At 47.3% G+C, this 26,630-nt stretch overlaps 1 protein-coding gene and 1 long non-coding RNA gene across 2 annotated transcripts; one reads left to right on the forward strand and one right to left on the reverse strand.

Annotated features, from left to right (window-relative positions):
• The first annotated feature begins 1,234 nt into the window (after nucleotides 1-1,234).
• On the forward strand, nucleotides 1,235-24,147 carry LOC101038439 (glycine receptor subunit alpha-4). The gene is made up of 9 exons (XM_003944296.4): nucleotides 1,235-1,571; nucleotides 4,637-4,767; nucleotides 5,050-5,117; nucleotides 5,359-5,582; nucleotides 5,722-5,804; nucleotides 7,368-7,508; nucleotides 10,396-10,610; nucleotides 16,611-16,760; nucleotides 22,226-24,147. Exons 1-9 carry the CDS (start codon nucleotides 1,516-1,518, stop codon nucleotides 22,514-22,516), a joined length of 1,359 nt encoding a protein of 452 aa, XP_003944345.2. The 5' UTR covers nucleotides 1,235-1,515; the 3' UTR covers nucleotides 22,517-24,147.
• LOC141582804 (uncharacterized) lies at nucleotides 16,255-18,354 on the reverse strand. The gene is made up of 3 exons (XR_012515706.1): nucleotides 18,193-18,354; nucleotides 17,248-17,369; nucleotides 16,255-16,686 (listed from the first exon to the last, which is right to left on the reverse strand). It is a non-coding gene; the product is annotated as an uncharacterized LOC141582804 (long non-coding RNA).
• Nucleotides 24,148-26,630: the final 2,483 nt, after the last annotated feature.

A 26,630-nucleotide genomic window follows, 5' to 3' on the forward strand; every position in this document is an offset into this window, starting at 1 on the left:
GTGTTTGGGAGGAGAGTACGAGAGAGTGAAGATACAGGGGAGGTGGAAAGACGAAACCAGGGATGGAGAAAAGTGAAGGAGAAAGAAGAGAGGAAGACAGACACAGAAAGGGAGACACAGAGAACAAACAAGAAGGGAGACTGGAGATGGAGATGGACAGAGGGTACAGGAAGGAAACCTTCAGAGAGAGGGGGAGGAAGGAAGGAATGCCGTGATGAAAAGAAGACAGAGCAAGAGGAAATGGGGGAGGGGAGACGCCTCAGAGGTGTTTAGATGACACACGGGAACGTTTGAGGAAGGGTCAGGCAGGAGAAAATGGAGCTGCCGAAGCACCTGGTTGCTGTAAGCAAATGTGCAGGGGGCAAGGGAGAAGGCCAGCCTGCCCTCCGCCTCTGTCCTCCATCCAGGCTTGAGGGCCACTAGGTTACTGCTCTTGCCCCGCGGCGATTCCTCTGAAGCCTGCACAGTCTACTGTGTTCCAGTCCTGCTCTGCATCTCTGTCCCTTCCCATGAGCCAGGCTGGGGAAGGGGTGTCTGGAAGGAGGAATTCTGAGAGCTATAGGAGACCCCAAGAGATGACCTAAGGGTGAAAAGCAGGCAGGGGAATGGGTGCACAACTATGAGGGCAAAGGGGGATGGGGCAGGTAGATAGACAGACAGACAGACTGTCAAGCAGGCAGACCACACAGGAGGAGGGTTCCCCAGATCTTCTGTATCATGCATCCTCTTTGCCTCTCTCCAGAGAGTTGGGGGAAAACTGTCCCTGCCCTCAGCCTCTTCACCTTCTCTCTCACGTGAAGCTGTCGGCTTGAGAATACCTGGTAGTTCTGCCTAAACCCTCTCAGGTCCTCTTCCCACTTGTAAAAATTGTTAGGACTTTACTACTGGGCCCCAGCTGGGCTCCAGAATGAAAGGAAAGCTGGTCAGGTGTGGGAGGTGGCGGGAGGGAGGAGCAGGGCCGCTTATATGCCCTCCTTCGGCTGGGGAGTTAGAGGTTGGACAGAACACCTCTGGCCCTCCCCAGGCAGCCACGGCAGCCCAAGCTCCTCCCCAGCACACAGGCAGGCTCTGAACCCCACTCCAGCTGCTGCCGACTGTGCCTTTAAATTGCTGCTTTCGGAGGGTGCATCTAGGGGGAGGTGGGAGGCAGGAAAACATCTTCCTACCAGTCTCCCTTCTCCCTCCCCTCCACGACTCTTCAGGGTTTGGAGAGTGATTGCTGTCCAGAGAGAATTTTTTCTAGCTCCCGGCTGGCAGGCTAAGGCCCTCCGGAGCCCAAGGCGAGCCCAAGCAGAAGCCAGTAGGGTTATCTGTGTCAGGATAATTTCCAGAAGAACAGTTCTGGCCCCTGGCAGGTACAGACAGGCCAGAGGAGAAGAGGCAGAAGAGGAGAGAGAGGAGGCTCTTTGCGAGCAGCCCGAGTTGGAGAAAGGCTCTGTACTTTTGGCGTTCCTACAGGGATACCCCTCTCACGTTGGCAGCCAGGCTGACAAAGGGCTCCAAGATCCCCGCGGAATGACAACCCTCTCCTTCCTTCTCCTTTGGACCCTGCCAGGGCAGGTCCTCCTCAGGTGAGCTAAGTGGGGGTGAAAAGGAGGTGCATGCAAACACCAGCTGAGGGGGATGGGCAAGCTGGGCATCTGGCACAATTTCCTCTAAGTTCGTACAAAGCCCGCAGTCTGGAGGGCTTCAGGGAAGACACACCCTCCCCCAATTAGGACCCCAGGCGCTTTTTATTAGCGAGGTCAAGGCCCTGGTCATGCTGGAAATGTTTCTGCACAGGTGGAAGTTTCCCGGGCCTGGGTAGGGGCTAGGCAACTAAGCCCGAGAATGGGGGTTGCCTGTCCAGACACCTAACCCTGTTTCCCTATTGTCTGGGCCACACACTGCTCAGATCCCTAAAAATGACAGCAACATCTGTCAAATGCCAGCCCAAGAGGCTTTCAGTAGCAGGGGTTTGCCCAAGACCACATCGGAATGGAGCTGGGCTAGACATTCTTTGGACTTCCTGTAGTCACCCTGCCTGTGCTCACTTGGTTGCTCTTTATTCCTTGAGGGGCACAAAGCAGGAGTCACCTCCTGGACTTGCAGGAAAGACATGTTTTGGGCTCCCTGTAAATGTCCCCCCACCAACTGCCCCTTTCTCATTAGAAGAGGAGCCAGCCTATGTTGGCAGGGTGAGCTGAGCAGGAAAGACGGCTGTAGCCTGGGCTGACTTGCTCGTAAGAGCCGTGCCTCCCAAGGTGGAGAGGGTCAGTGCCACTGCAGCATCCTCCTCCTCTTCCTCCTCTTAATCCAAGAAACACCCCAGGGCCGCTTGCCTCTGGGAAGCCTCCTGCCCCACTGTTTGCAGACACATTGGCTGGCAGGCAGGCAGGGACGCAGAGAAGAGCAATACACTTCTAAAGAGTGAAAAGCAGCTTGAAGTGGAACGGCAGCACAGCTGGAGTTGACAGGAGGACACGGGCAGAAGGGGGCACCACATGGGGCCTTGCTGGCTCTCCAGGAGGGGAGGCTGCCTCAACGCCCAAGCTCCAGTGGCCACATTCCCACTGGGGCTTGGAGAGCAGAAGCAGTTAGAGCCACACGGACCCTTATAGAGTCTGGAGTCCAAGTCCTTCATTGTACGTAGGGAATCTGAGATCTAGGGAGGGGGAATGACCTGCCCAAGGTCACTCAGCTACCGAGCACCAGAGGGAGAGTTCTCTTCCCATGCCGCCCTAGAACTTTGCATGAGAAAGATTGTCAGCTCTGGATCCTCTGAGGTCCTGTCAGTGTTTAGGACCTTCCAGGAATGAAAGAGAGGAAGGAGTGGCTGCACACAGTGACTCTGCTCTCAGACAAGTTAGCCCCAGAAGAGGGGGCTGCAATGGGGGATGGGACCCTAGACAGCTAAGCCTGTAGCCTGTCCCAGGATACTAGGACTAGGACTAGCAGGAGAGGTGACCTGAGAGTGGGGCTGAGGACGGTCGGGAGGGTCCATTTTCTCCACATGCAGGGCCATGTGGCCTCCCAGCAGGCAGGTGGCAGGTGGCCAGCAGCAGCAGCAGCACCTGGCTAGCTTGGACATCCTATGGTGAAATCATAGAGTTCTGCTTGCTCCACCACCACCATCAGCCTCCTTGGATTTTCAGAGCCTGCCTCTGTCCCTAGGGTAAGGGCTTCCTCTTGTTTAGAAGATTCAAGGAGGCAGGACTCTAGAAGATCAGGGTGGGACTGCCACTGACCTTCCCTAACAGGCTCCTTGGCAACCCACCTTGGGCTGCCTGAACCATAGTATTGTGATAGATAGAGCTAGTTTTGAAGTCAATAGGTCTGGATTCAAATCCTGGCTTTACCGTTCACTGGCTGCATGATTGGAAAGAAGTCACTTCACTTTGCTGATTCTTAGTCTTCTCATCTATGTAATGAGGGTAATCACAATGCTTAGTCGAGACGACTGATGTGAGAACTAAACTAGACAGAGTGTGCAGAGCATTTAGCATGGTACCTTAGGTATTTTTATTATTCTATCGGTCACTGAATGGTATATGGATCTACTGGGAAAGAGGAGCCCACTGGCTCAAAGGAGACTAGTCCTTAACAGGATAGCAGTCACCCTGCTGCTGAGTCCCCCGTGCCTAGCAGCAGTGACAGTGGTGGAGCCGGCTATACAGCAATGACAGCAGGCAGGAGGGAGCAGGAGGTGCCTGGCCCAGCCTGGAGTCCAGCTGAGCTCGGCCCTGAGGACTGCTCTTGTCCCCAAGACTTTGCTGAGCTTGTGGTCCCTAGTTTATCTGTTAGCTGGCAAGTTGGCAAGTAGGCATATGGAAGGGGCTTAACTGCTGTTAGAGAGAAGCCTGTTAGGGAGAAAGGAGCTGGCTTCTAAAGCTATGCCAAAGCACGCTGGCTCCTTCCTCAAAATCAAGCTGTTGGTAGGGGGAAGATGGGAGTCGACCTCAGCATGTCTACCCTACCGGGAGGCTTTCCCCTGTCCCTAGAGCCCTGCTCCCCCACAGTAGTTGCCAACACTAGTTCACCTGCCTGCAGTGGCATGGCCCTTAGCTGAAATGTAGCTCAGAGCTTCCTGCTGGAGCACATGCCAGAAGCCGAAACTCTCTCTTCAGAAGCTGGGTCCTAGGTCCTTCCTGAGCAGCCCAGCATAAAACCCAAGCAACTGATAGCAACTCTCAGAAATAAAAGTTGTCCTTGAGCCCTTCCCATCCTTGACTAGGCTAGGCAGGCACGTCATCTCCCATAAGACATAACTCACTGGGTGTTTTCCAAGTACCTTCAGAAAGAGAACACTGAATGAGGCCTTAGCCTGGGGTTTGAGTCCTGACTCTGTCACTAACTCTGAGACTTTGAACAAGTCAATTCTCCTTTTGAAGCCTCAGTTTTCTCACCTGTAAAATGGGAATAACAGTCCTCACCCCATCTCACTGAGAATTGGGAGGGTAAGAAGACCTACTGTCTGTGAAAACACTTTGCTAGTACTAACTGGCAGGCTGCGTGTTGCCTTGTGGCTGTTTTTGTTCTCATTTTGCAAATGGCATCCAGAAACCCATCCTCTTCCCTCCTCCTGCCTGAGAGGTATGGAAACTGTGATAAATGCAGAATACAACTGGCCTCAGACTTCTTTATCTCTCCTGTCCAGGGTGGCCTTGGCAAAAGAGAAAGTCAAATCTGGGACCAAGGGATCCCAGCCCATGTCCCCCTCTGATTTCCTAGACAAGCTTATGGGGCGAACATCTGGATATGATGCCAGGATTCGGCCCAATTTTAAAGGTAAGAAATCTTCATCCTATGAAAACCCCTCCCTCCACACACCTTTGGCAGCACACTACTCAGCCAGCCTCTATTCCCTCCCCTAAGGAAAGGAGACTGGAGGTGTAGAGCTAGTTCTAACAGCTCAGAAGAGGCCTCTCCTCCCCGTTTCCTATGGGCCTGTGTAGCTGGCACTGATTTCTCACAGCAGTGCCCTGACCTTCAGCTCAGGGAGGGAGTTCTGCAAACTGCTCCCAGCCTCCTGGAATGCCCCGCCAATGGCCTGTGCTTTACTACCCTCAGGCCCACCCGTGAACGTGACCTGCAACATCTTCATCAACAGTTTCGGCTCTGTCACTGAGACCACCATGGTAAGGGATCTTCCTGCTCCCCACTTCCAGCCTAGTGTGAATGGGAGGAGCCCAGCAGATAGCAAGCTGGCATCTTTTGCCATCAGCCCAAAGGAGGAGGCTCCTTCTCCAGTGAAAAATGCCTACTGCCCCTGAGATGTGCTCCCAGCACTTCCTCCTCATGACTCTCCTGCTCATACAGGCTTGCTGGACCCCTGGGAATGGCAATGCCTCTAATGGGCCCGTATCTGCACCCTCCCAGGACTACCGGGTGAATGTCTTCTTGCGGCAACAGTGGAATGACCCGCGCCTGTCCTACCAAGAATATCCTGACAACTCTCTGGACCTTGATCCCTCCATGCTGGACTCTATCTGGAAGCCAGACTTGTTCTTTGCCAATGAGAAAGGGGCCAACTTCCATGAGGTGACAACGGACAACAAATTACTACGCATCTTCAAGAATGGGAATGTGCTCTACAGTATCAGGTGCACTGGGTGGATGGCCGGAAGAGTTTGTGTCAAGGGGAAGAATTTAGATGGAGACTGAGAGGTGGGAGGAGGGTTCTCTTGTGCTGTGATGGGCCCCAGTAAGCCGATGTCACTTTTTTCTCACTGTACCTACTAGGTTGACTCTCATTTTGTCCTGCCCGATGGACCTCAAGAACTTCCCCATGGACATCCAGACCTGCACGATGCAGCTGGAGAGCTGTAAGTGCCTCTAGAGGGTCACAGAGGGCCTGGAATAACAGCCAGTTAACCCAACCTCATGACATCACAGACAGGAAAAGGGCCACTCAGAGTTGGGAAGAAGTGCTCAAGGATGCCCAGCCAATTCTTGGCAAGAGATGAGACTAGAAACCAGGGCTCCCTGGCTCCTAGCCCAGTGTGTTTTTCATCCCCACACTATTTGCTGATCTGGCCATTTTTGCGGGGCTGGGGAACAGGAAGGCATCAGCCTTATGGACAGATGTGTTTGTGCTGTTTTGAGGGGGCAATTTGAGTGGGATCTTCTCTGACCAAAGGTATGTCCCCTCTCACAGTGCCTGAAGTAGTTTTACCTTTACTTCCCTTGAGTTAAGACATTGAAGATGCTTATAAAAATGCCAGGGTGAGCAAGGTGGTGGCACTCTTGGAGCCCCAATTCCCCACAAACACAGATAACCTTTGTAGAGAGGTAGGAGAGGACAGTTCTAGGCACAAGACAGTGCCCAGAGAGAAGAGGTCAGCCAAAGGCTCCTCTGTGGCAGGGGTGCCAACCTGGAGGGGCTGCCCAAAGTGCAGAGGAACTGAAGGATGACGAGGCTGGGCCATCACTTATTTCCAGTCCTTCCTCATCTCCTGGGTTGGGAGAGACTATGAGATCTGGAGCCATCCAGTAGAGGTTCACAGAAGAAGGCTTGTAAGGCTGTTTCTAGCATAAAATAACTGTGATGAATAGAATGTGTCCTATGTGGTCAGCTCTTTAGAGTGCTTAAACCACTTTCACATCCAAGCTCTCATTATCCCTTCACAGCAACTCTGAAAAGTGGGTAGAGCCGCTACTATAACTCCCATTTTACAGAAGGGGAAGCGACTCACCCAAAATGGCAGAGTTACTCTGGGTCAGGGCCCAACACTGGATATCTGTGAGCCTTGATGTTTGTGCTCCCATCTCTTACCTGACATGTGCGAATACGGTCCTATACATGGCATGAGCCCTCTTGAACTGCTACATGTGAATAACTTGGCATGTTCAGATACTAGCTTTAAATTTGTGCCAACTCAAGGTCCTGGCTGGGATCTATGGTATGCACATTGTCCCATGGATGACTGGCAGGATATAAATAGCTCTCTCCTCCCCGACGTGATGTGGCAGAAGCCCTGGTTCTGAGGTTAGCTCAGCTTAACACATGTGTTTGGTACACATGCTTCCTCCCCTGGGCTTGAGGTACGGCAGGAAGCTCCCAGCTGAGTTCCTTGATATCTTTCCAACCCTTTTGACCTGCTTTCTAGGTCTGCCAGAATAATTTCTCTTTGGGCCTTTCTCAAGCTTGAGAACAGGGTAGGGGAAAAGTCTGTAATCTTCCTGATTCACCTGCCCACTCGGGATGGGCCCATGAGACAACTGACCAAGTGTCCTCCCCAGAAAAATTTCCCTTTCCATGATGAGCATGAAGCTCCTAAACCCCAGACCTTACTCCTCACCTGTTCTCTCCTGCCTGTTCTGATCCTACCCCTGCCCCTACCCAACACCCACACTCTGCAGCCCTCTGCCATCTCTGTCACTTTCAGTTGGCTACACCATGAATGACCTCGTGTTTGAGTGGCTGGAAGATGCTCCTGCTGTCCAAGTGGCTGAGGGGCTGACTCTGCCCCAGTTTATCTTGCGGGATGAGAAGGATCTAGGCTATTGTACCAAGCACTACAACACAGGTAAAAACCAGGATCTTTATTGGCTGTGAGCCACAGGAAAATCTTCAGATGCGAGGCAAGGGGACAAGGCAGCTCACCTCTATCGAAGATTCATCCTATGTCAGATATGGGGCCAGGTGCTTCATATACCTTATCTCTTTGTGATACCGATTATAAATACCATTTTTCAGAAAGGGAAAACTGAGGTTCTAAGAAGTTAGTTAAATCAAGTGTCCAAGCAACACAGCTAGTAAAGGGCAGAGTCAGAATTTAAATCCAGGCCTTCCAACTCCAAAGCCCACGTTCTTGTTCCTGTGGTATGCTACAGAGCAAATGACAGTGGGTGGAAAGTTTCCCACTTTTCCTGGGGTCAGCTTTGTGTGGAAGCGGGGAATCCACATCTGGCAGTAGGAAGTGACTATGCTGAACCCTGAGGGCAGTGGCCAGCTTATGGTGCACGCCTCCCACTGTCGCCACCACTGCCAGCTCTCAGGAACTTCCAGGTGTGAAATGTCAGCTAAGAAGTGAAGGCTGCTTTCCCAGCCTGAGCATTTGCCCCCCTGCAGCCTCTCTAAGAATTGCTGGCTACACATTTTCCCTGACAATTTGTCTGTGAGGAGCTCTGACCCTGAAATAGGGGCAGCAGGCTGAAGAGGGGAGATCCTGGGTCCCTCCCATGGTGGGCTGATATGTTTTGAGAGCTGCCCCATGAATATGTGTGCGCATGCATGTGGCGGGCGGGGGGGGGGGGGTGTGGGTAATGGGAAGAGGAAAAGGCCAGAATTTAGAAAATGCAAGGGAAAATGGAAATTGATATAAACTTTTTGGAGTAAAAAAGTTGTCAATTTGTATATAGGTCAGTGGTTTTCAAACTTCAGTGTGCATTATATTCCCCTGGGGAGTCTATTAAAATGTTGACTCCTGGGCTCTACCTCTCAGAGATTCTGATTATGGTTACATATACCTGGAGTGATGCCCAGAAATCTGCATTTTAACAAGCGTCCTGAGGATTCTGATGCAGGCGGTCCAGCGAATATACTTTGAGAAACTTTAATCTAGAAGCTAAAATTTTTTTTGACTTGTTTATCCAGGAATCCTACTCCTTGAAATGTATTATATGGAACTATTCCAAAATATCGCATTGGCCTTAGACCCCAAGGGGTCTCCTGGGTGGCTGTTTATATTAGCAAAAACTTGGAACTGTTTTAAATACCCATTGGTAGGGCAGAGGTTAAGTAAATTACACAGTGCATCTGCTTGATGGACTAGCATGCAGAGGTTAAAAGGGATGGTTACAAGGTGCTTATGTCAATGTGGGAAAGTACAAGTGAAAAAAGGTAAGATTCAGGGGTGTAAATAAAGAACAATTTATATTATGTAAAAAGAAACAAACCAAAAGCAGGCATTGAAAAACCTTGGGTGGAAGTAGCACTAAATGTCTCTAAATTAATGTAATACAACAGATAAGAGCAAGAACTTTGGAGGCAGATAGAGCTGAGTTTGGATTCTGGCTCCATCATTTACCAGTTGAATGCCCTTGGGAAACATGACTTAATCTCTTCGTGCCTCCATATCCTTATCTGTAATATGAGAGATAATAATTTTACTTGCCCCGAATAGTTGCTATAGAATTAAATGAGGAAAGTATATAAAGTCAGGTCCCTTAGTCGGGGTTTGATAAATGTGAGCTTATGAATGTTATTATTCTTTCTTTACTTCTCATATTTTCTATACTAAACAAGTTTTAATTTTGGAATTAAAAACACAAAATAAATTGCTATTGCAAAAATAAAGAAAGAAAAAGAAAAAGAAAGAAAGAAGGGAAAGAAAATATGGATGCCTGATAAAGGCATGTCATGGCAAGAATCCCGGGGTAGGATAAAGTGAGGTGGATTCAGGGAACAGTAAGAGGTCACAGCGTCATACAACATGTCAAAGCTGATTTCGTCAATCAGTCATTGACGAAATCACTGGCTTTGAAGAATCAAGCAGGCCTGCTAAGGCTAGACCTAGGCCAGAATAAAATAACAATATATGCATCTTCTCCTTTTTGCTGGGATTATCCTGAGCCTCGGCTTCTGAAAGAAGCGCTGAGCTAGTATTTTCTTAGCCCTGGGGCCCTGGAAAGCAAAGTGAAGGATGGTAAAAAAGGCGGAGCACTGGTCGGTGTGCCTGGGCCAATGCACTTTTTGTTGGTGGAATAGAATGCTGCATCCTGATACTCTGTGGGAACCTGGTCCCTGCTGTCCGGAGCTGGTCTCTGTTGGGCATTGGTTCCAGATGTTTGCTATCCGGATATTCTCACTTGCTTAAGACACAAACAGTGTTTATCCCAGCGAACCGCTGTTGCTAGAGAGCTTCTGGGGCACTAGCAAGCACAAGCATGGCTGCTGAGAAAGAAGTGGAGTCTAAGCTAATTGCCTTATTAATAATGATAACAATAGTGACAGCTACCTATGTGCCAAACACCTCAAATATATTATCTTGTTTAGTGTTTCCAATAGCCCAGTGATGGAGCTGGGATCATTACTCTGTTTCACGGGCAAGGAAACTGAAGCTCAAAAAACTTGGGTGTTTTGCCTAAAGGCACGCAGCAAAAGGTTCAGGATTCAAACCCAAGCAGTCTGACTCTGGAGCCCTCCTGCTCTTTTGTACTTCACTCGAAAGGCCTTCTGTTGGAAATCAAAGTGCTGGGAGCAGGAGGCCAAGTCTTTGATGGTCGCTCTGCGAGCTTCCTTAGTACATACATCTGGTACTACCTAGGGCTGTTGTGAAAGGCTCTTTCATTGGCCCGGCTGAGGTGCCCAGAGGCTGGTCAGCAAAGGACTGCCCTAGTCCTGTCATAATCCCCTCAGGCTCAGCTACAGCTGGGGACCTGAGGCCTGACACCTTACCTCTCTCCTTGCAGGGAAATTCACCTGCATCGAGGTAAAGTTTCACCTGGAACGGCAGATGGGCTACTATCTGATTCAGATGTACATCCCCAGCCTACTCATCGTCATCCTGTCCTGGGTCTCCTTCTGGATCAACATGGATGCTGCCCCTGCCCGTGTGGGCCTGGGCATCACCACCGTGCTCACCATGACCACTCAGAGCTCTGGCTCCCGGGCCTCTTTGCCTAAGGTGAAGAGACATGCAAGGGAATTTGCTTGCCATAGAGCACCCCATTTCCCATTCATCCCACTATGCCCTCCTGCTCACCATTTACCTTGGATTTAAGGTTGAGAAGAGCCACTGGGCAAGAGCTGGTGTCCTGCATTCTCTCTCCCCCTGTAACATACTGCTAATAACATTGCTAACAATATGGAGACTGGAGTTAGGGATGCTGTCTGGCTGGGGAATTAGGAGAGGCAGTGCCTTACTTTGACTCTCTTCAGGAAATACTAGCATGTCCAAGATCAAAAGATCCTCAGCAAGTAGAAAGACCCATTCCCTCATAATACAGATGAGGAGAATACAACCCAGAGTGGTAAAATGACCCTCTTAAGGACATGCCTTATGAGAAACAACCAAAAGAATATCAGAGTTTTGAACCTATTTCTGTCTTCTTACGGTACCAGAAATTAGAAACTGTCACAAAGAGCTCTAGGAACAGTACCCATTCTTTTGGAATGAGAAAATTTTGAGGCAGCAAATAACAATTAAAGTCAGCGGACTCCAGTTGGCCGGGCCCAGTGATGTTTTGATTACGCAGGAAGATTTGTGCTGATAGGACTGGGCACAGATTTTCCCTGCCTCATGTCTTCATGTAGGGAATTTAGAGGTCACCCCAAAGTCCTTACAGTCAGCAAGACTCTGAACAAATCAGGGAGCAAGGCCATTTATTCATTCAGTAAATATTTATTGAGCATGTACTATGTTCCAGCTACTGAAATTTGTTATGGAGAAATAACAGGAAGCAAAAGCAACACAGTTCCTTGTGGATCTTACAATGAAAATATTCCCTCTTGCACTGATTTTTTGGGAACCAGGCCCTATGATCTCCAATCTCTCAGTACTTGTTCCTAAGACTATTTACTGGGGCTTACACAAGGGATAATTTCAGACATTCATGGTGAATTTATAAATGTGCTACATGGCGAGGGGGCAATAGTGGATAGGAGTAGGAAATTAGGGTCAGACAGACTTGGTTTGCCTCCCAGGCTCATCACCTAGTAATGATTTACCTTAGGTAAATTCCTTAACTTTTCAATTTTCTTGCTGTAACATGGGAATAAGAATATTACCAGTTCCGGCCAGGTGCAGTGGTTCACACCTGTAATCCCAGCACTTTGGGAGGTCAAGGTAGGCAGATCACGAGGTCAAGAGTTCGAGACCAGCCTGGCCAACATGGTGAAACCCCATCTTTACTAAGAATAGGGAAAAAAAATTAGCCTGGCATGGTGGGGTGTACCTGTAATCCCAGCTAATCGGGAGGCCGAGGCGGGAGAATCGCTTGAACTTGGGAGGCAGAGGTTGCAGTGAGCCAAGATCACACCACTGCACTCCAGCCTGGGCGACAGAGCAAGATTCTATCTCAAAAAAAAAAAAAAAAAAAAAAAAAAGAATATTATCAGTTCCATAGGGTTATTGCAAAAAATAATGTATTAACACACAGGACAGTGGTTGGCACATAACAACCGCTCAATAAATGTTAGCTATTGTTTTAATTATCAGGTGTCAGCATTGAAAAAAACTGAGTGATGAATCTGGGGCTAAAGCAGCTGGTGTTGTCCCCAATTATTTTTGACTTGCTAGAAACCCTCTGAGGTGGTCCAAAGCCCTATAGGGCTAAATGGTGACAAAACTCAGATCAGAATCACATGTCACAGGAAACTTTGTCAGAGATCATTTACTGTAAATGTGTTTCCTAGATGGGCAGGGATATTGACAAGGCTCCGAGAGGCAGGCTGGACTTAGGAAGGGCTACACAGCCAGAGCAGGCTGTGATGGTCGTGTTTTGATAGTGATCTCGTAAGGAGGCCAGAAGCCAAGAAGCAGTTCAGACCGAAGAACTCTGCCCTAGTTTATTGCCTCTGCCACACAAGGCGATTCATCTCTAAAGCAGGGAGGTACTGCAATTTATGCCTTATTCTTGCCAAGAGAACTTCCTTTTCTGGTTCCCTCCTGTGAGTGAACATAATCCATCTGCTCCCAGGAATCACTTAGTTTCCTCATTTGGAAAAAATGAACTTTGTTAGAGGGTTGTTTGTTTGTAGCATTTAGTACCTTCTTGTCAGATTTTAATGACTTCATGGCCTCATTGGCCAGTTAAGCAAAATATCCAGGCCTACACTCTGAACTAAATAGCCTCATTAGCCAGCCCCTCAGAGCAAGGGACTCAGTAAGTCAGGGACTATCTGCTCCCTCTTGAGTTTGTGCAACATTAAGTTTGGTGGGAGCCCCATGAGGTCAGGCCGGGGTTTTCCAAAAGCCACACCAATCCCACACCCCTAATACAACTCTAGTGTCCAGAACGAGAGTGGCAGAGGCTTACTTTGTAAGGGAACTCAGCTGGAGTGGCCATTCCTCATGTCTCCAGGAAACAACAGTTACTTTGCCTTTATGGAGCCACCAAAGGCACTGACTATCATCCCTTTGCCAGGCCTTTGATCTCCTCTACTGCAGGAAGCTCAAAGAATGGAAGGACTAAATGGAAATTTATTCCAGAGGCTAGCAGATTAGATCTAAAGTTGCAGTAGGGGAGGAGCCACTTCTGTCTAGATTCTATCATCTAAATAAATGCCTACAGCTATTGGGGCAAGTAGTAGTAAGGAGGGTAGAGAGCAAGCAGAAGTCAGCACATATACACATGTTGCTAAACCATCTATTTGTGCGTTTATTCATTCAAAAAAATATTTACTGTGCGCCAGAAACTCAGCTAGGCATTGGAAGCAGAACAGTGCTTGAGATAGAAACAGACCCTGCCATCAAAGAGCTCACAGTCTAGTGGAGGGAATGGCCAAGTATGTGATGGAGGCTAAGAAGTTATAGCTGACCTAAGCACATATAGTAGGACAACCAACACAGACTGGGATGATTAGGGAAGGCTTCCCAGGAGATGTGGCATCTAAAGTGAAAGCTGAAGGATAAGTAAAAGTTATCCAGGTAAATGGGAGAAGGGATAGAAGAGACTGGCTCTTTGGGAAACCACAGGTGTCATAGATTACGAGGGGTGTGATGAAACTGAAGAGGTGGGCAAAGGCTAGATATCATGGTAAGGGGAGCATAGACTGTATCTTAAGGGTAATGGACAACCACTAAAGGATCATAAAGGGGAGTGATATAATCAGATTTACATTTTGAAAACAACTCTGGCTGCTATTTGGAGAACATTGGAGGTAGCAAGAGTAGATGCAAGGAGACCATTCACAAAACTTGCAACCCAGGGCTGGGCGCGGTGGCTCACACCTATAATCCCAGCACTTTGGGAGGCCGAGGCGGGTGGATCACGAGGTCAAGAGATCGAGACCATCCTGGTCAACGAGGTGAAACCCCCGTCTCTACTAAAAATACAAAAAAAATTAGCTGGGCATGGTGGCACGTGCCTGTAATCCCAGCTACTCGGGAGGCTGAGGCAGGAGAATTGCCTGAACCCAGGAGGCGGAGGTTGTGGTGAGCCGAGATCGCGCCATTGCACTCCAGCCTGGGTAACAAGAGCGAAACTCTGTCTCAAAAAAAAAAAAAGAAAAGAAAAAAAAAAAAAACAACTTGCAACCCTTCAGTTGTGCTAGGATAGTAAGTGGACAGATTCCTGAGATTCATTTATTCATTCATTTATTTGCTTGTTTATGTATGTATGTATGTATGTATGTATGTATGTATTTAGACAGAGTTTCGCTCTTGTTACCCAGGCTGGAGTGCAATGGCGCGATCTCGGCTCACCACAACCTCCGCCTCCTGGGTTCAGGCAATTCTCCTGCCTCAGCCTCCCGAGTAGCTGGGATTACAGGCACGTGCCACCATGCCCAGCTAATTTTTTTTGTATTTTTAGTAGAGACGGGGTTTCACTATGTTGACCAGGATGGTCTCGATCTCTCGACCTCGTGATCCACCCGCCTCGGCCTCCCAAAGTGCTGGGATTACAGGCTTGAGCCACCGCGCCCGGCCTTTTATGTATTTATTTATTTACTTATTTTTGCGACAGTCTCGCTCTGTCACCCAGACTGGAGTGCAGTGATACGATCTCTGCTCATTGCAACCTCTGCCTCCCAGGTTCAAGTGATTCTCCCACCTCAGCCTCCCCCACTAGCTGTGATTACAGGTGTGTACCACCACACCCAGCTAATTTTTTGTGGTTTTAGTAGAGACAGGTTTTGCTATGTTGGTCAGGATAATCTCGAACTCCTAGGCTCAAGTCATCTGCCCCTCAGACTCCCAAAGAGCTGGGATTATAGGCATGAGCCATTGCGCCCGGCCGAGATGTTTAAGATGTATTATTGACATGCTCATCATTAACAGGACTTTCTTGCTAGTGCTTACGGTGTCTTTTCCTTTGATGGTCTAAGGACCTTCGTGGCCATCGTTTACAATAATGAGTAATTACCTCATTATTGATCTTGATAGCAGGTATTTGATATCCTTGGGGCACTGTGGGACTGAGAGATGGTGAATGAAATAGGATGCCCTCTTAGTAAGTGGCAAAGTGAAGACACCAAGGGATGCTTAATCAGGGTTGCCTAGTAACCCACTGCCACCATCTCAGTGACATTGCCCTAAAAGAGTTAGAGCAGGGTTTTTCACCCTTAGCACTCTTGATATTTGGGGCTAAATAATTCTTTGTTGCATACATGCATGTATGTGTGTGTATGTGTGTATCTGTGTGTGTGCATGTGTGTATGTTGAAGGCCAGGCAGGGAACTGTGTACTGTAGAATGTTTAGCAGCACCCCTGGCCTGTACCCATTAGATGCCAGTAGCCACCACGCCCTGCAAAATTGTGCCACCAAAAATGTCTCCAAACATTACCAAATGTCCCTGGTGGGGGGCAGGGTTGTCCCCAGTTAGGAACCACTGAGATAGAGGATTTATTTATCCAGCAAAACTTGCTCCTTACCTGGGGTCTGCAGCACCCTCACTTCCCATCATAGCAGTGGCTGATGAAAAAAGTGGCCTGTCTGAAATCCTGTTCCTGCCGGGGTGTCCTATGTGGTGAGCTCAGCAGCTCAAAACTAGGTAGGAGGTAATCTGGCTGAAGAGATGAAAAGATGTAAACCTGAGCTCTGTCCCCAACTCCTGGCCCCAACCAGCTGCAATGCCTGGAAGAGGCCAGAAAGTGCGAGACGAAAGTCCATAGAGGCTGCCAAGGAAAGTAGTGAGAGGAGGGCACAAGGGACTGGATAGGCGGATGCCAACAGCCCCTTGCAACTAGCAAAGCATCGTGACAAGGGGTGGGTGGTGTTCCCTCAGTATCCCTACCTTGTTCTTTCCAGGGTGAGAGATGAGGCCCCAGCTCACTACTGAGCTAAATTCCTCAGCAGAGCCTTTCCAAAAGAGTAATAAGGAAAACCACAGGCCCAAGGGAAGAACAGGGCTGCAGGGAAAGGAAAGAACTCCTAGTCTGTCAGCAAGACCGCGGCCTAGGTAGATGGCGATGCCACTGAATTGAAAACTCGGACCCTCCAGGTCCTAGTGCCGTCTTCTCACCGGGTAATCTTGGCTTAGACTCTTCTGTTCTAGGCCTTAAATGTCCTCGTGTGTCTCACATAGGAATCGTGAACCCTGCCTGACCAATGACCACTGAGGCTGTGAGGACCCTAGGAGATAACAGAGGGAAGACAAATGCAATCTTCATGCTCATTGCTGTTTATTGAAAGAGAAGAATCAGAAGATCAGAATGAAGACAATGATAAAAGCAGAAGCAGAAGTATAAGAATAAAGCAAGCAAGGGAAAGAGTTGTAAAAAGGAAAGAGTTGTAGTAGCAGAGGGTAGAGAGTGCACAGAGGTGGAATATGATAGGCAGTCTGATCTTTTCCATGTGGGCCTTCAGACATTGTGATATGTCATGGAAAGCTGCTTTAAACACCAGAAGAAATTCAGGATAAAGTTCAAAAACAGCAGGCAATCGATAGGGGTTGAAAATCCACTCCACAGGCCATGGAAGGACTCCAAGAAGGTTGATTGTTCTGTCGTTGGATGTTGTAGGTGTCCTACGTGAAGGCAATCGACATCTGGATGGCTGCGTGTCTGCTCTTTGTGTTTGCTGCCTTGCTGGAATACGCTGCTGTCAATTTTGTTTCTCGTCAGCATAAAGAATTCATACGCCTTCGAAGAAGGCAGAGGCGCCAACGCACGGTAAGTACAACTAGGGAGGGGCCCGCTTCCTTTCTCCTTTGGACTCCTTCCTCCCTACTCCTCCTCCCACAAACCAAGATCCCCAAGGCTGCAAGGACTAGAGAGGCAATCAGAAACACCAAATTCTAGTACTAGGCTGGTCACAGTTAAGCTAAGTACTTTAATCTCTTTGATTCTGTTTCCTTGTTTGTCCAATGGGACATCTGTAAGACAGTATAGTACAGTGATTAAGGGCATGGGCACAGTGCTTGGCATAGAATAAGCACTGAAGACATGTTAGCTAGTATTAGAACCTTACCAAGTTAGCTAATGAGAGATTGCTTTGAGAAGTAGTAATGGCTCTCTCCCCAACCTGGAGGAAGGTAGCCCAGGTTGTCATACACTAATTGGTGGTTAAGAATTCAATAGTCAGGCATTGGTGCCTTTCCAGGGGAGCATTATAAGAGGGCCCCCATAACTAAGTTGGAATCGCAAAACCACCACTTGCCTGTTCTGACTGTTGGATTTCTTCTTCTTGATCTTCGCGGGATGCATTAGAGTTGTTGGGCTTCAGTTGTTCTCCCTCACTCTTGTCTATTAATCTCATTTCTTCCAGAGTAGAGTGATCACCTGGGGAAATAGAAAAGACATCTTGTTGTCATGACAACAGAGCCAGTTCGCCCCCAATTACCCAGACAATAGGTGCTAGGTAAGTTGTCATGACAACAGAGGTGGCTGGGCCAGCCTCACAGAAGCAAGTGTCCAATTATGAGCAAAGCTGAAAGCCTTGCTGAGCTACATACTGGTTGCTTAATCATTAGAGACAGAGTTCTGGTCTGGCTTCAGCTCTGACTCCATGTTTTCTGTCTAATCCGGAGGCTCTAAAGCCAGAGAGGCAAGAGCATAATGACCTCTGGGGGATGGGAAACAATGCTTTGAACCCACTGTAAAACACCTGACTCTAGCTTGTCTGAGCCACACTAGCACAAGAACTGTTCTCTCTTCCCACCTCAGCTGCTCCTGGGGCACCCCTACCATATGTCCGCACTAAAAATATCTCCCAAACTACCTCTTGGGTTTCATGTCCCTTGCTAAGGTCCCTTTCTGCTGAGGGCAGGACTCCTGTCTCTTCCAGGGGTTTGAATGTATCAGTCCCTGCCCTTTAGTCCTTTAGTTGGGCCCTGGGCAGTACGCCCTCTAGTGGACTAATACACAACTACATGTCCTGGAGTAGGACTCATTCTTCAAGAAACCTAAAAGCATTTCCTATCCCGTACCAAGGGTTAGAGAAATATATATATACACCTAGCAGAAGGGCAAGAAAAAAGAACACTCCATTTTCTAAGCTAACTGTCCCTACCCCCTCTTCAGCTGTGTCAAACAAATCTGCCTGCAGGTACCAAACTCTTAACCTTTATAGGGGTTTTGATCTTGGTGGATTCTCAATGCCTACCTTGGACAAAAAGACTGCAAACCAATCGAGAGTCCTTTCACCAGCTATGCTGCCCATATGGATGTCCCAGCAACAAAAATGCTGCCATCGCTACTGTAGAACTACTCCAGGTTGACAGTAGTCCCACCTCCTTTCCTGAACCCCTGCAACCCTCAACTGCCTACAGCCTGTCCCATCCTGCTCATATATGTAGGCTGACTCTGAGCTCATAATGGAGTCTGTCATGACCAGTGCTCAATTATTACAAAGTCACAGCAGCAGCCTGGGCCTTGCTTAGGATCCTGGGGCCTGCCTGAAAGTGGGCTGAGGCATATTATTAACTTGAATAAAACTGAAAATCAAACCCATGTCATTCATCATGTCCTTTTTTGAGTCTTCTAAAGTCATTGTTATCCCAGAAACTGTAGCAGGAATTTTGGAAGCACCAAGCAGGCTGTAAAAGTTGATGGAGGGTTCAACCTCTGTCTGGGCCCTACTGTTCCAGCTAGAGAAAAAGAATTCTTCAGTCTGGGAGGAGCACTATCGAGGCAGGGAGAAAATCCATATGATCTCCAGGCAACCCTTAGCCAAGAGTCAGTTACGAGTGTTCTAGCAGCCAGCCAGCCACCCATGCCTTTTTTTCTCAACTCTCTCCTCAACAAACAACTCCATAGCATGGTGACCCCCTTTCATGTCACTGCCTAAAGTGGTTAACTTTTTGCCCATGCAATCCTGCACTGTCTTCCCGGCTAGTCCATTAGCTTCCCCAGGAAGGGGAAGCTCTTTTTCATTTCCTCAGCAGGCCTTAGCACCAGGCTCTGGCCACAGCAGTCATGTAACCCAGCTCACCAACTTGTATAGGCTGACTGGAGAGGACTCTCAAAGTGGACAGAGCAAAAAGCTTGCCATGATCCATGGAATAACTTGAGAACTGTAAGAAATTTCAAAATACTGCCCAGTTATCTCAGGGGCTTGATCCCAGAACCCTGCCCACCTCTCTTCATCCTCCAGCACCTCTTCCTTCCCCATTCTCCTATCTCTTTTTTTCTAGCTCCTCTCACTTCAATACATATCACTCTTTCCCATCTCCACACCTTACCTCCTACACTGTGCATTCCCTCCTTGAGTGTGTGTGATTTTGGAATATCTTCCCTCTCTTGTTTTTCAGTTCTTCTCCCCTATAGATAGCAAGGGAAAAAAAAGTTCTATTTCAACAGGCACATAAACCACAAAGTGGTATTTAAGGCTCCATTGTCCCTTTCTAGCACACACACACACACACACACACACTCCTCACACACCACACACACACACAAAACACCCTCAGACTTTGGCCTAAGTAGAGAATACCCAAATGCAGGACTGCCCACCGCCCCACCCCTGGATTTCAAGCCACTCATCTTTGCTCCCCCAGCTGCAACAGGTACAATATGTTAAAGTCACAAAAAGCCAAGAGCAGCTTACTCCATTGGCCATATTTTCTCCTCTGTGTGAAATGGCTTTTTCCAGCCTGGGAAATGTGTCCAAATAACTTCCTTTATATTTACTATGATTGGAGAAAAGGAAAAATAATTGCCTCTATAGAAACAGAAATAGCAGTTGGATCCAACTTTCTCCTTCAGAGCTTTTTTGCCAACATCCTATGCTTACATCCTCTAGCTGGGGTGGGGCTCAGGGGATCAGGATGAGTACTGAAGAACAGGGTGATCTGAGGGACCCTGAACTGGAAAGCAAGAGAGAAAACCATTTTACTTCGCTCACTTTAAAATTCTTGCAAAATATTTTGTTTGCCTCTAGTTCTTCATCTTGAAAATGGGTCCAGCACCACTTCTCCTGTCAGAATAGTGTAAAAATGAATTACAGAATGCATGTGAGGTGAACCAAGGCCTGTCCTTATGATGATATGTCAGCTTTTAGTGATGTTATCATCAAGGGTTGCTAGGACGTACCATACCAACATCTCATCTACAAACCCACTTTTCAATGTGGTACCATAGCTGCAGAGGTCCCATGATAAAGACCCTGTGGTGTCCCTCTAACTGAGAGGGACAGTGTTTAAAATCTACTTTATCCACATTTTGTATATATCTATGGCATATACCTATACACATGTTTTTCTTTTTCTTTTTCTTTTTTTTTTTTTTTTTTTTTTTTTGAGACAGAGTCTCGCTCTGTCGCCAGGTGCCAGGCTGGAGTGCAGTGGCGTGATCTTGGCTCACTGCAACCTCGGCCTCCCGGGTTCAAGCAATTCTCCTGCCTCAGCCTCCCAAGTAGCGATCCACCCACCTTGGCCTCTCAAAATGCTGGGATTACAGGTGTGAGCCACTGCGCCCGGCCTATACATAACTTTTTCTTATAATTTATAGTAAATACCTCAGGTAGCCGCAGGATAACCAACTCTTCCTGATTTGCCTTGAACATCCCCAGTTTCAGCCCTGAAAGACCCAAGTCTCAGCAACCTCTTCTGTCCAGGGCAAAATGAGATGATAGTTTGCGTCATCCTCCAAGGGGGCATTGCTCTTCAGGTGATTTCTTAGATAACTGAAGCTTTGACTCTAAAACCATAAATACTTAAGAAATTACAACCATCTTTGAAGGAAGCATTTCTTAACTCTGTTCTTTAGAAGTAAATAAAATTAGGCTTGTTAGGGTTACATATAAAATAAGACTAAGTAGTCTGTGAGTGGGGGTCTGAGGGCCTCATACAAGTAAAGCTCTCTATATTGACACTCAGAGGTTTTGGCTTTCTGGCTCTCTCTTTTTCTCTCTCTCTCTCAACTTTATTCATCTGTTCTTACTTCCCGGCTCCCAGCTGCGTTTAGCTACTGAAGGTTGTCAGCTAACTACTGGAAAATGGGCTTTCGACAGTCTGCCACATTACTTAGTGCTTATATAAAATTTATCCCTCACTGGGTATGTGTTTATCATAATGTATGCATTGTATATCAATGCAATGTGCCTTGGGTAATAAAAGTTACCCTGGATGTACTGACCCCTATGTCAACTCTGCTGATTTGCAGAGAAGCATACATATCTGCAATAGAGTGTGATCAGCTTTATCCTAATTTGGACAACCCGTTGGGTTATTTAAAACTTTTGAAATTTTCAGCTTCAAGTTGAGATAAATTTTCAAAGATACAATATAAAAGGGAAACAAATTCTGAAGCTTTTGAAAGCCATTAAAATCAGGTTTACTGGGCCGGGTGCGGTGGCTCAAGCCTGTAATCCCAGCACTTTGGGAGGCTGAGGCGGGTGGATCACGAGGTCAAGAGATCGAGACCATCCTGGTCAACATGGTGAAACCCCGTCTCTACTAAAGATACAAAAAATTAGCTGGGCATGGTGGCATGTGCCTGTAATCCCAGCTACTCAGGAGGCTGAGGCAGGAGAATTGCTCGAACCCAGGAGGCGGAGGTTGCCGTGAGCCGAGATCGTGCCATTGCACTCCAGCCTGGGTAACAAGAGCGAAACTCCGTCTCGGAAAAAAAAAAAAAAAAAAAAAAAATCAAGTTTACTGGCTGGGCGTGGTGGCTCATGCCTGTAATCCAAGCACTTTGGAGGCCAAGGCGGGCGGATCACCTGAGGTCAGGAGTTCGAGACCAGCCTGAGCAACATGGTGAAACCCCATCTTTTTTTTAAAAAAAAAAAAATCAAGTTTACTAAGACTGAATATCTCAGCTTCACTATCTAATAGTTTGGTTGTTTTGTTTATTACCAGTTACAGATAACTTGACATTAAGATGTCTTCTCACAGTGGCTGGCACTTCACTGGATTTTAGATGGCTCTAAATGGTGTTTTGCATTTTACATGGGTAGCTTGGGGCCGATCTGCAATGGAATCATAACATACACCATATGTAGCATGTATAGCTGCTTAGCATATATCTATCTCAAGAGTAGTTTTGTGACCATAAAGAGGATACAATGCGCCTGTGTACCCAAGCCACGCAGTCTCCATAACATGCCCTATGAGATATTGATGTGTGGCATGTTCTCTATCCCTTTGCCTTTGAGCTTTGACCTCAAATTCTGCCTTTTTTTCCTTTTAATTTAGGAGGAAGATATCATCCAAGAAAGTCATTTTTATTTCCGTGGCTATGGCTTGGGCCACTGCCTGCAGGCAAGAGATGGCGGTCCAATGGAAGGTTCTGGCATTTATAGTCCCCAACCTCCAGCCCCTCTTCTGAGGGAAGGAGAAACCATGCGAAAACTCTACGTGGACCGAGCGAAGAGAATTGACACCATCTCCCGGGCTGTCTTCCCTTTCACTTTCCTCATTTTCAATATCTTCTACTGGGTTGTCTACAAAGTGCTACGATCAGAAGATATTCACCAGGCTCTGTGAATAGGGTGGGAGCTACAGAGTCCTGCTGCTGGCTTCCTGCTCCCTCCCGGGTGGGCTTTTCCCCTCAATTAGACTCCATCAGGGGCTTGGACAGTTCCGTCCTGATCTCCCGCTCAGAACTTCAACTATCAGTCCCAAAGCTATGTGGGCCTATACTGCATGGTACCAACGGTGGCTGTACTTATAAAGATGTCTTATCTACTATAGTCTATATTTTCTCCATACCAGGCGTCCCCAGACTTTTTACACAGGGGGCCAGTTCACTGTCCCTCAGACCATTGGAGGGCCGTCACATACTGTGCTCCTCTCACTGACCACCAATCAAAGAGGTGCCCCTTCCTGAAGTGGGGCGGGGGGCCAGATAAATGGCCTCAGGGGGCCGCATGCGGCCCGCGGGCCGTAGTTTGGGGACGCCTGCTCCATACTCTCCCATTTCTCATGAGACTAAGGTTTGGCCATATTCCTAGGGCCAAGATTGCCTTCTGCCCTTGCTGGAGCTTCTCTGTTTTCCAGTACTCCAGTGGGGACTTCAGAACACTGCTACTAGATTCTGGCATTTGTAATCTTAATCTGCACCACTTCTCTCCCTGCCACCTCCCACCCAGAGCCTGGCCATTACTCTGTCCTCTGTATCTCCCGCTGCAGACTCAAATAGAGAGTTTTTCCTATCCACAAGCGCTGCCCTGTGTGGTTCAGTCAGGTTTCCTTGCAGTGAGAGGAAGGCAAAGCTGCAGGTTCCCCAACTCTTGATAAGGTTGGAACAGTCATAGGCTGCACTGGGCTAGTGACTGTATGGCCCAACAGAGAGGTGTTCAAGTCTCCTAGGAAGCTCCGCACTGTCAGAATTGGGGCAGAGACTTTGGGATCTCAAAAAGACTACTCTTCCAGATCCACCTGAACATTCTGGTCTCAGAAATATTTGTTCTGTTCTCTAATTAGCTAGCATGGTGGCAGGGTCTGTTGGACAGCTGGGAAGTGTAAAAAGAGATAAATGTTTGTTCTTTAAGAAACTTAACTTGATGCCAGAAAAGTTTCGAGAAAAGTGAGATCCAAGGTAGTGGAGCCCAGGAAGAGTAGAATACAGAAACTATTCACAGAGTGTCTTCTGTTGGCTGGGCTTTAATTTGTTTCTTCTTTTCTCCAAAGTCTCTTTATTTTCCAGGGCCCCTCATTTCCAACCTGGTCCTTCACCTTCTTCTGGTGAGCAAATAATGGTACCACTGCAACCTTGTTAAGGATAGAGTAGGCGTCAAGTTTCCTGGGGAGAAACTAGGCACGGAGAGGACCCCTATCCTAGATCAACATTGATTTGACCAACCTCAGGGTAGCAGTTGTGGAAGTTAAAGAACCATAATTCAGCGTTGTTTCTTTATCCTTCTTGCTCACAACTGTGAGTGAATGAAACAGGAGAGCTTAAAGTGTGGGGCTGACACTGGAAGAAAGAAGTGATCAAATGATCTCTTAGACATCTTGTCCTTTCCTCTGGACCTAGAATAATTAAACATGTAAGTCCAGTCTCTCTGTTTCTCTCTGTCTCTTCTTTTCTCTCTCTCTTCCTCCTTCCCTCCCTCCCTCCGTATGGCGTTCCCATTTGAAAGTCAATAAATCCAATGGTCAAAGCAAATCCTATAATCAAACTAAGAGCTCGGCTTTGTCTTTATCCCTTTTTCTATTGAGCTTGTCTGCTCTTTCCTGTTCACTGAGATTATTTTTATTGGCAATATTATTACTCTGGTGCCAAAGAGATTTAAATTAAAGAACTGGCATAAGGGAGCAGATTGAATTGAGAAGGGCAGAGAACCCCTGTTTTTCTATTTCTGTCCAGGTAGTGCCAATCAATGAGAGACCACAAGCCATACTCCTTTGAAAGGGGCAGAGAGTATCTCTTTGATACTCTCCATGGAGGGGATGGGGTGTCAGGCTGCTGCAGCCCGAAGGCGGGGGTAGTGAGGGTGGGAGGGTGGACTATGGAGATGAGCTTATTGCACAAAGCTCTACTTGTTGTAGATCTTGTCCAGATGGGCCAACTGCACAAATCTGCCCTGTTGGAAGTCTCAAGAACAATGCCCTGGAGACAGCTACAGCACTGAGCAATAGAGCCTGCCCAACTGGGACTCACATCAGGGCATCAGCTGGTGCTGGGAGCCAAAGAAGCCAAAGTAACAATCAACATAATAGCCCACAGGAGCACACAAAGCTACTCAGAGGCAATGCCAGGTGGAAGGTGTTATTCCTCCCTATCAGAGCCCCCAGGCAGGGAAGGGAGATTCGAAGTGTCAGAATCAGGTGCAAATGGCTTTCATTTTCCTAACCCTTCCCATATATGTACAGGGGCTGGGAAATACTCGGTCTCACTGGGAGCATCTGTCACCTAGCAATCCCTCAATCATGGAATAAAAATTGGACACTTCTTACCACAGTGAATCAGCAGGAGGTGACAAGAGGCTCACTTGGAAGTTACTTTGACTTATCATTCTTTTAGTACTCACTCCTCCAGAGACCACACTACCTTCTGCCTAGATCACATCTGAAGTTATGTTGAGATTTAAAACAGCATTTTTTAAAGGGGAAAAAGTTCCTGCATAAATAAAGTGTTTTGAGTGTTTTCATTAATTCATTTTTAATATTTAATGCCAGCTAAATAGTTCATACATATATTTTTTCCAGGGAAAGGCTTTATTTGTTCAGTTTTTGTTAAGGCTATCAGCATCTCCATCTTCCCTTCAGTTTGCTCTGCTCTCTGGAAAACCAGTGATCTGTCATCTTTTATTCCCTCATTCTACAACCACAGCCTCTTGCTCTCCCAGAATTCACAGGCAAAGCAAAAAGAGCTTTCTGTGTGGAAGAAAGGTAGTGAATAAAATGTATTCCTTTAGCTTTCTCCCATAAGCATTTTCCCCTACCAGTCACCAAAGAATGGGCATGCTTCTAGTTGAGACGTTAGCTTGACTCTTGAAGTTATTTTCTCTTTTCACTGGGCCATGCAAATATCTCAACTTTGTCCAGAATGTATCACTTCCTGGGAATCTTTCTGTGTGTTCCCACTTGCCTCTCTGCACTCTCAATGAACGATTATTATCTTATCATTTCTTGCTATCAAATCTGAAATTTGATTTCACTATGTTAGGATTAATGGTCTTCCTAGGCTGTGTTGCTGATGAAAGACAAATCAACCAAGCATGGGAACCACCAGGGAATTAGGAAGCCAGGTAGCATTATCATCTGCTCAATGGAGGACATGTAGAATAAGATCTTTGACAGTAAAGACTGTGTCTTATTCACCTTTTTTTTTTTTTTTTTTTTTTTTGGTAGAGACAGGGTCTCACTATGTTGCCCAGGCTGGACTTGAACTCCTGGGCTCAAGGGATCCTTTTGCCTTGGCCTTCCAAAGTGCTGCGATTACATGGGTGAGCCACCACGCCTGGCCATTATACAACTTTTTAGCTCACGTAGCTCCTGGTACCTAGCAACACTCAGTATGTGCATGTAGAATGATAGCATGACTTCCCACTCACTTTGCTGTATAACACATTCATTCTCTTTCTGTGAACTTATTGGTCAAAGAAAAAATAGACTAAGAGATCTTATAAAATCAGATAGAGTTCACACACACACACATGCATACACACACACACACACACACACACACACTGGTCTTTGAGTGTAACAGAATCTAAGCTAAGAAGACAGCAAAACCTTGTAAATCGTATCCCTGAATTAAGAATGATAATGTTCTCAAGAGCACAGCTTCCTAAACACACTGCACATGCTCACTTCCCAAGGGTAAGGAAGGCACTGTGCATGCAGGCAGCCCACCCTAAGGGAAGAATCATGGGAAACGGGAGCAAGGCACTGGAGGTGGGCCAGCCTATAAAGTCCTAGGATCATGGTTAAACCGGGCACTTGTTCTTCAAGTTGCCCACTTGAATCTCTTCCAAGTGTACTTTCCTTTCTTTCCTGCTCTAAAGCGTTTTAATAAACTTCCACTCTTGCTCTGAGAAAAGATGTATAATGTTCTGATTAAAGATTAGTAATATTCCAAATCTGAAGACTAGTGTCAAGCTATATTTCAAAAACCAATCACCTGATAAGAGCCCTGGCAGTGACAAGTGAG

The sequence above is a fragment of the Saimiri boliviensis genome, chromosome X (genome assembly GCF_048565385.1).
Source record: "Saimiri boliviensis isolate mSaiBol1 chromosome X, mSaiBol1.pri, whole genome shotgun sequence".
Lineage (NCBI taxonomy): Eukaryota > Metazoa > Chordata > Mammalia > Primates > Cebidae > Saimiri > Saimiri boliviensis.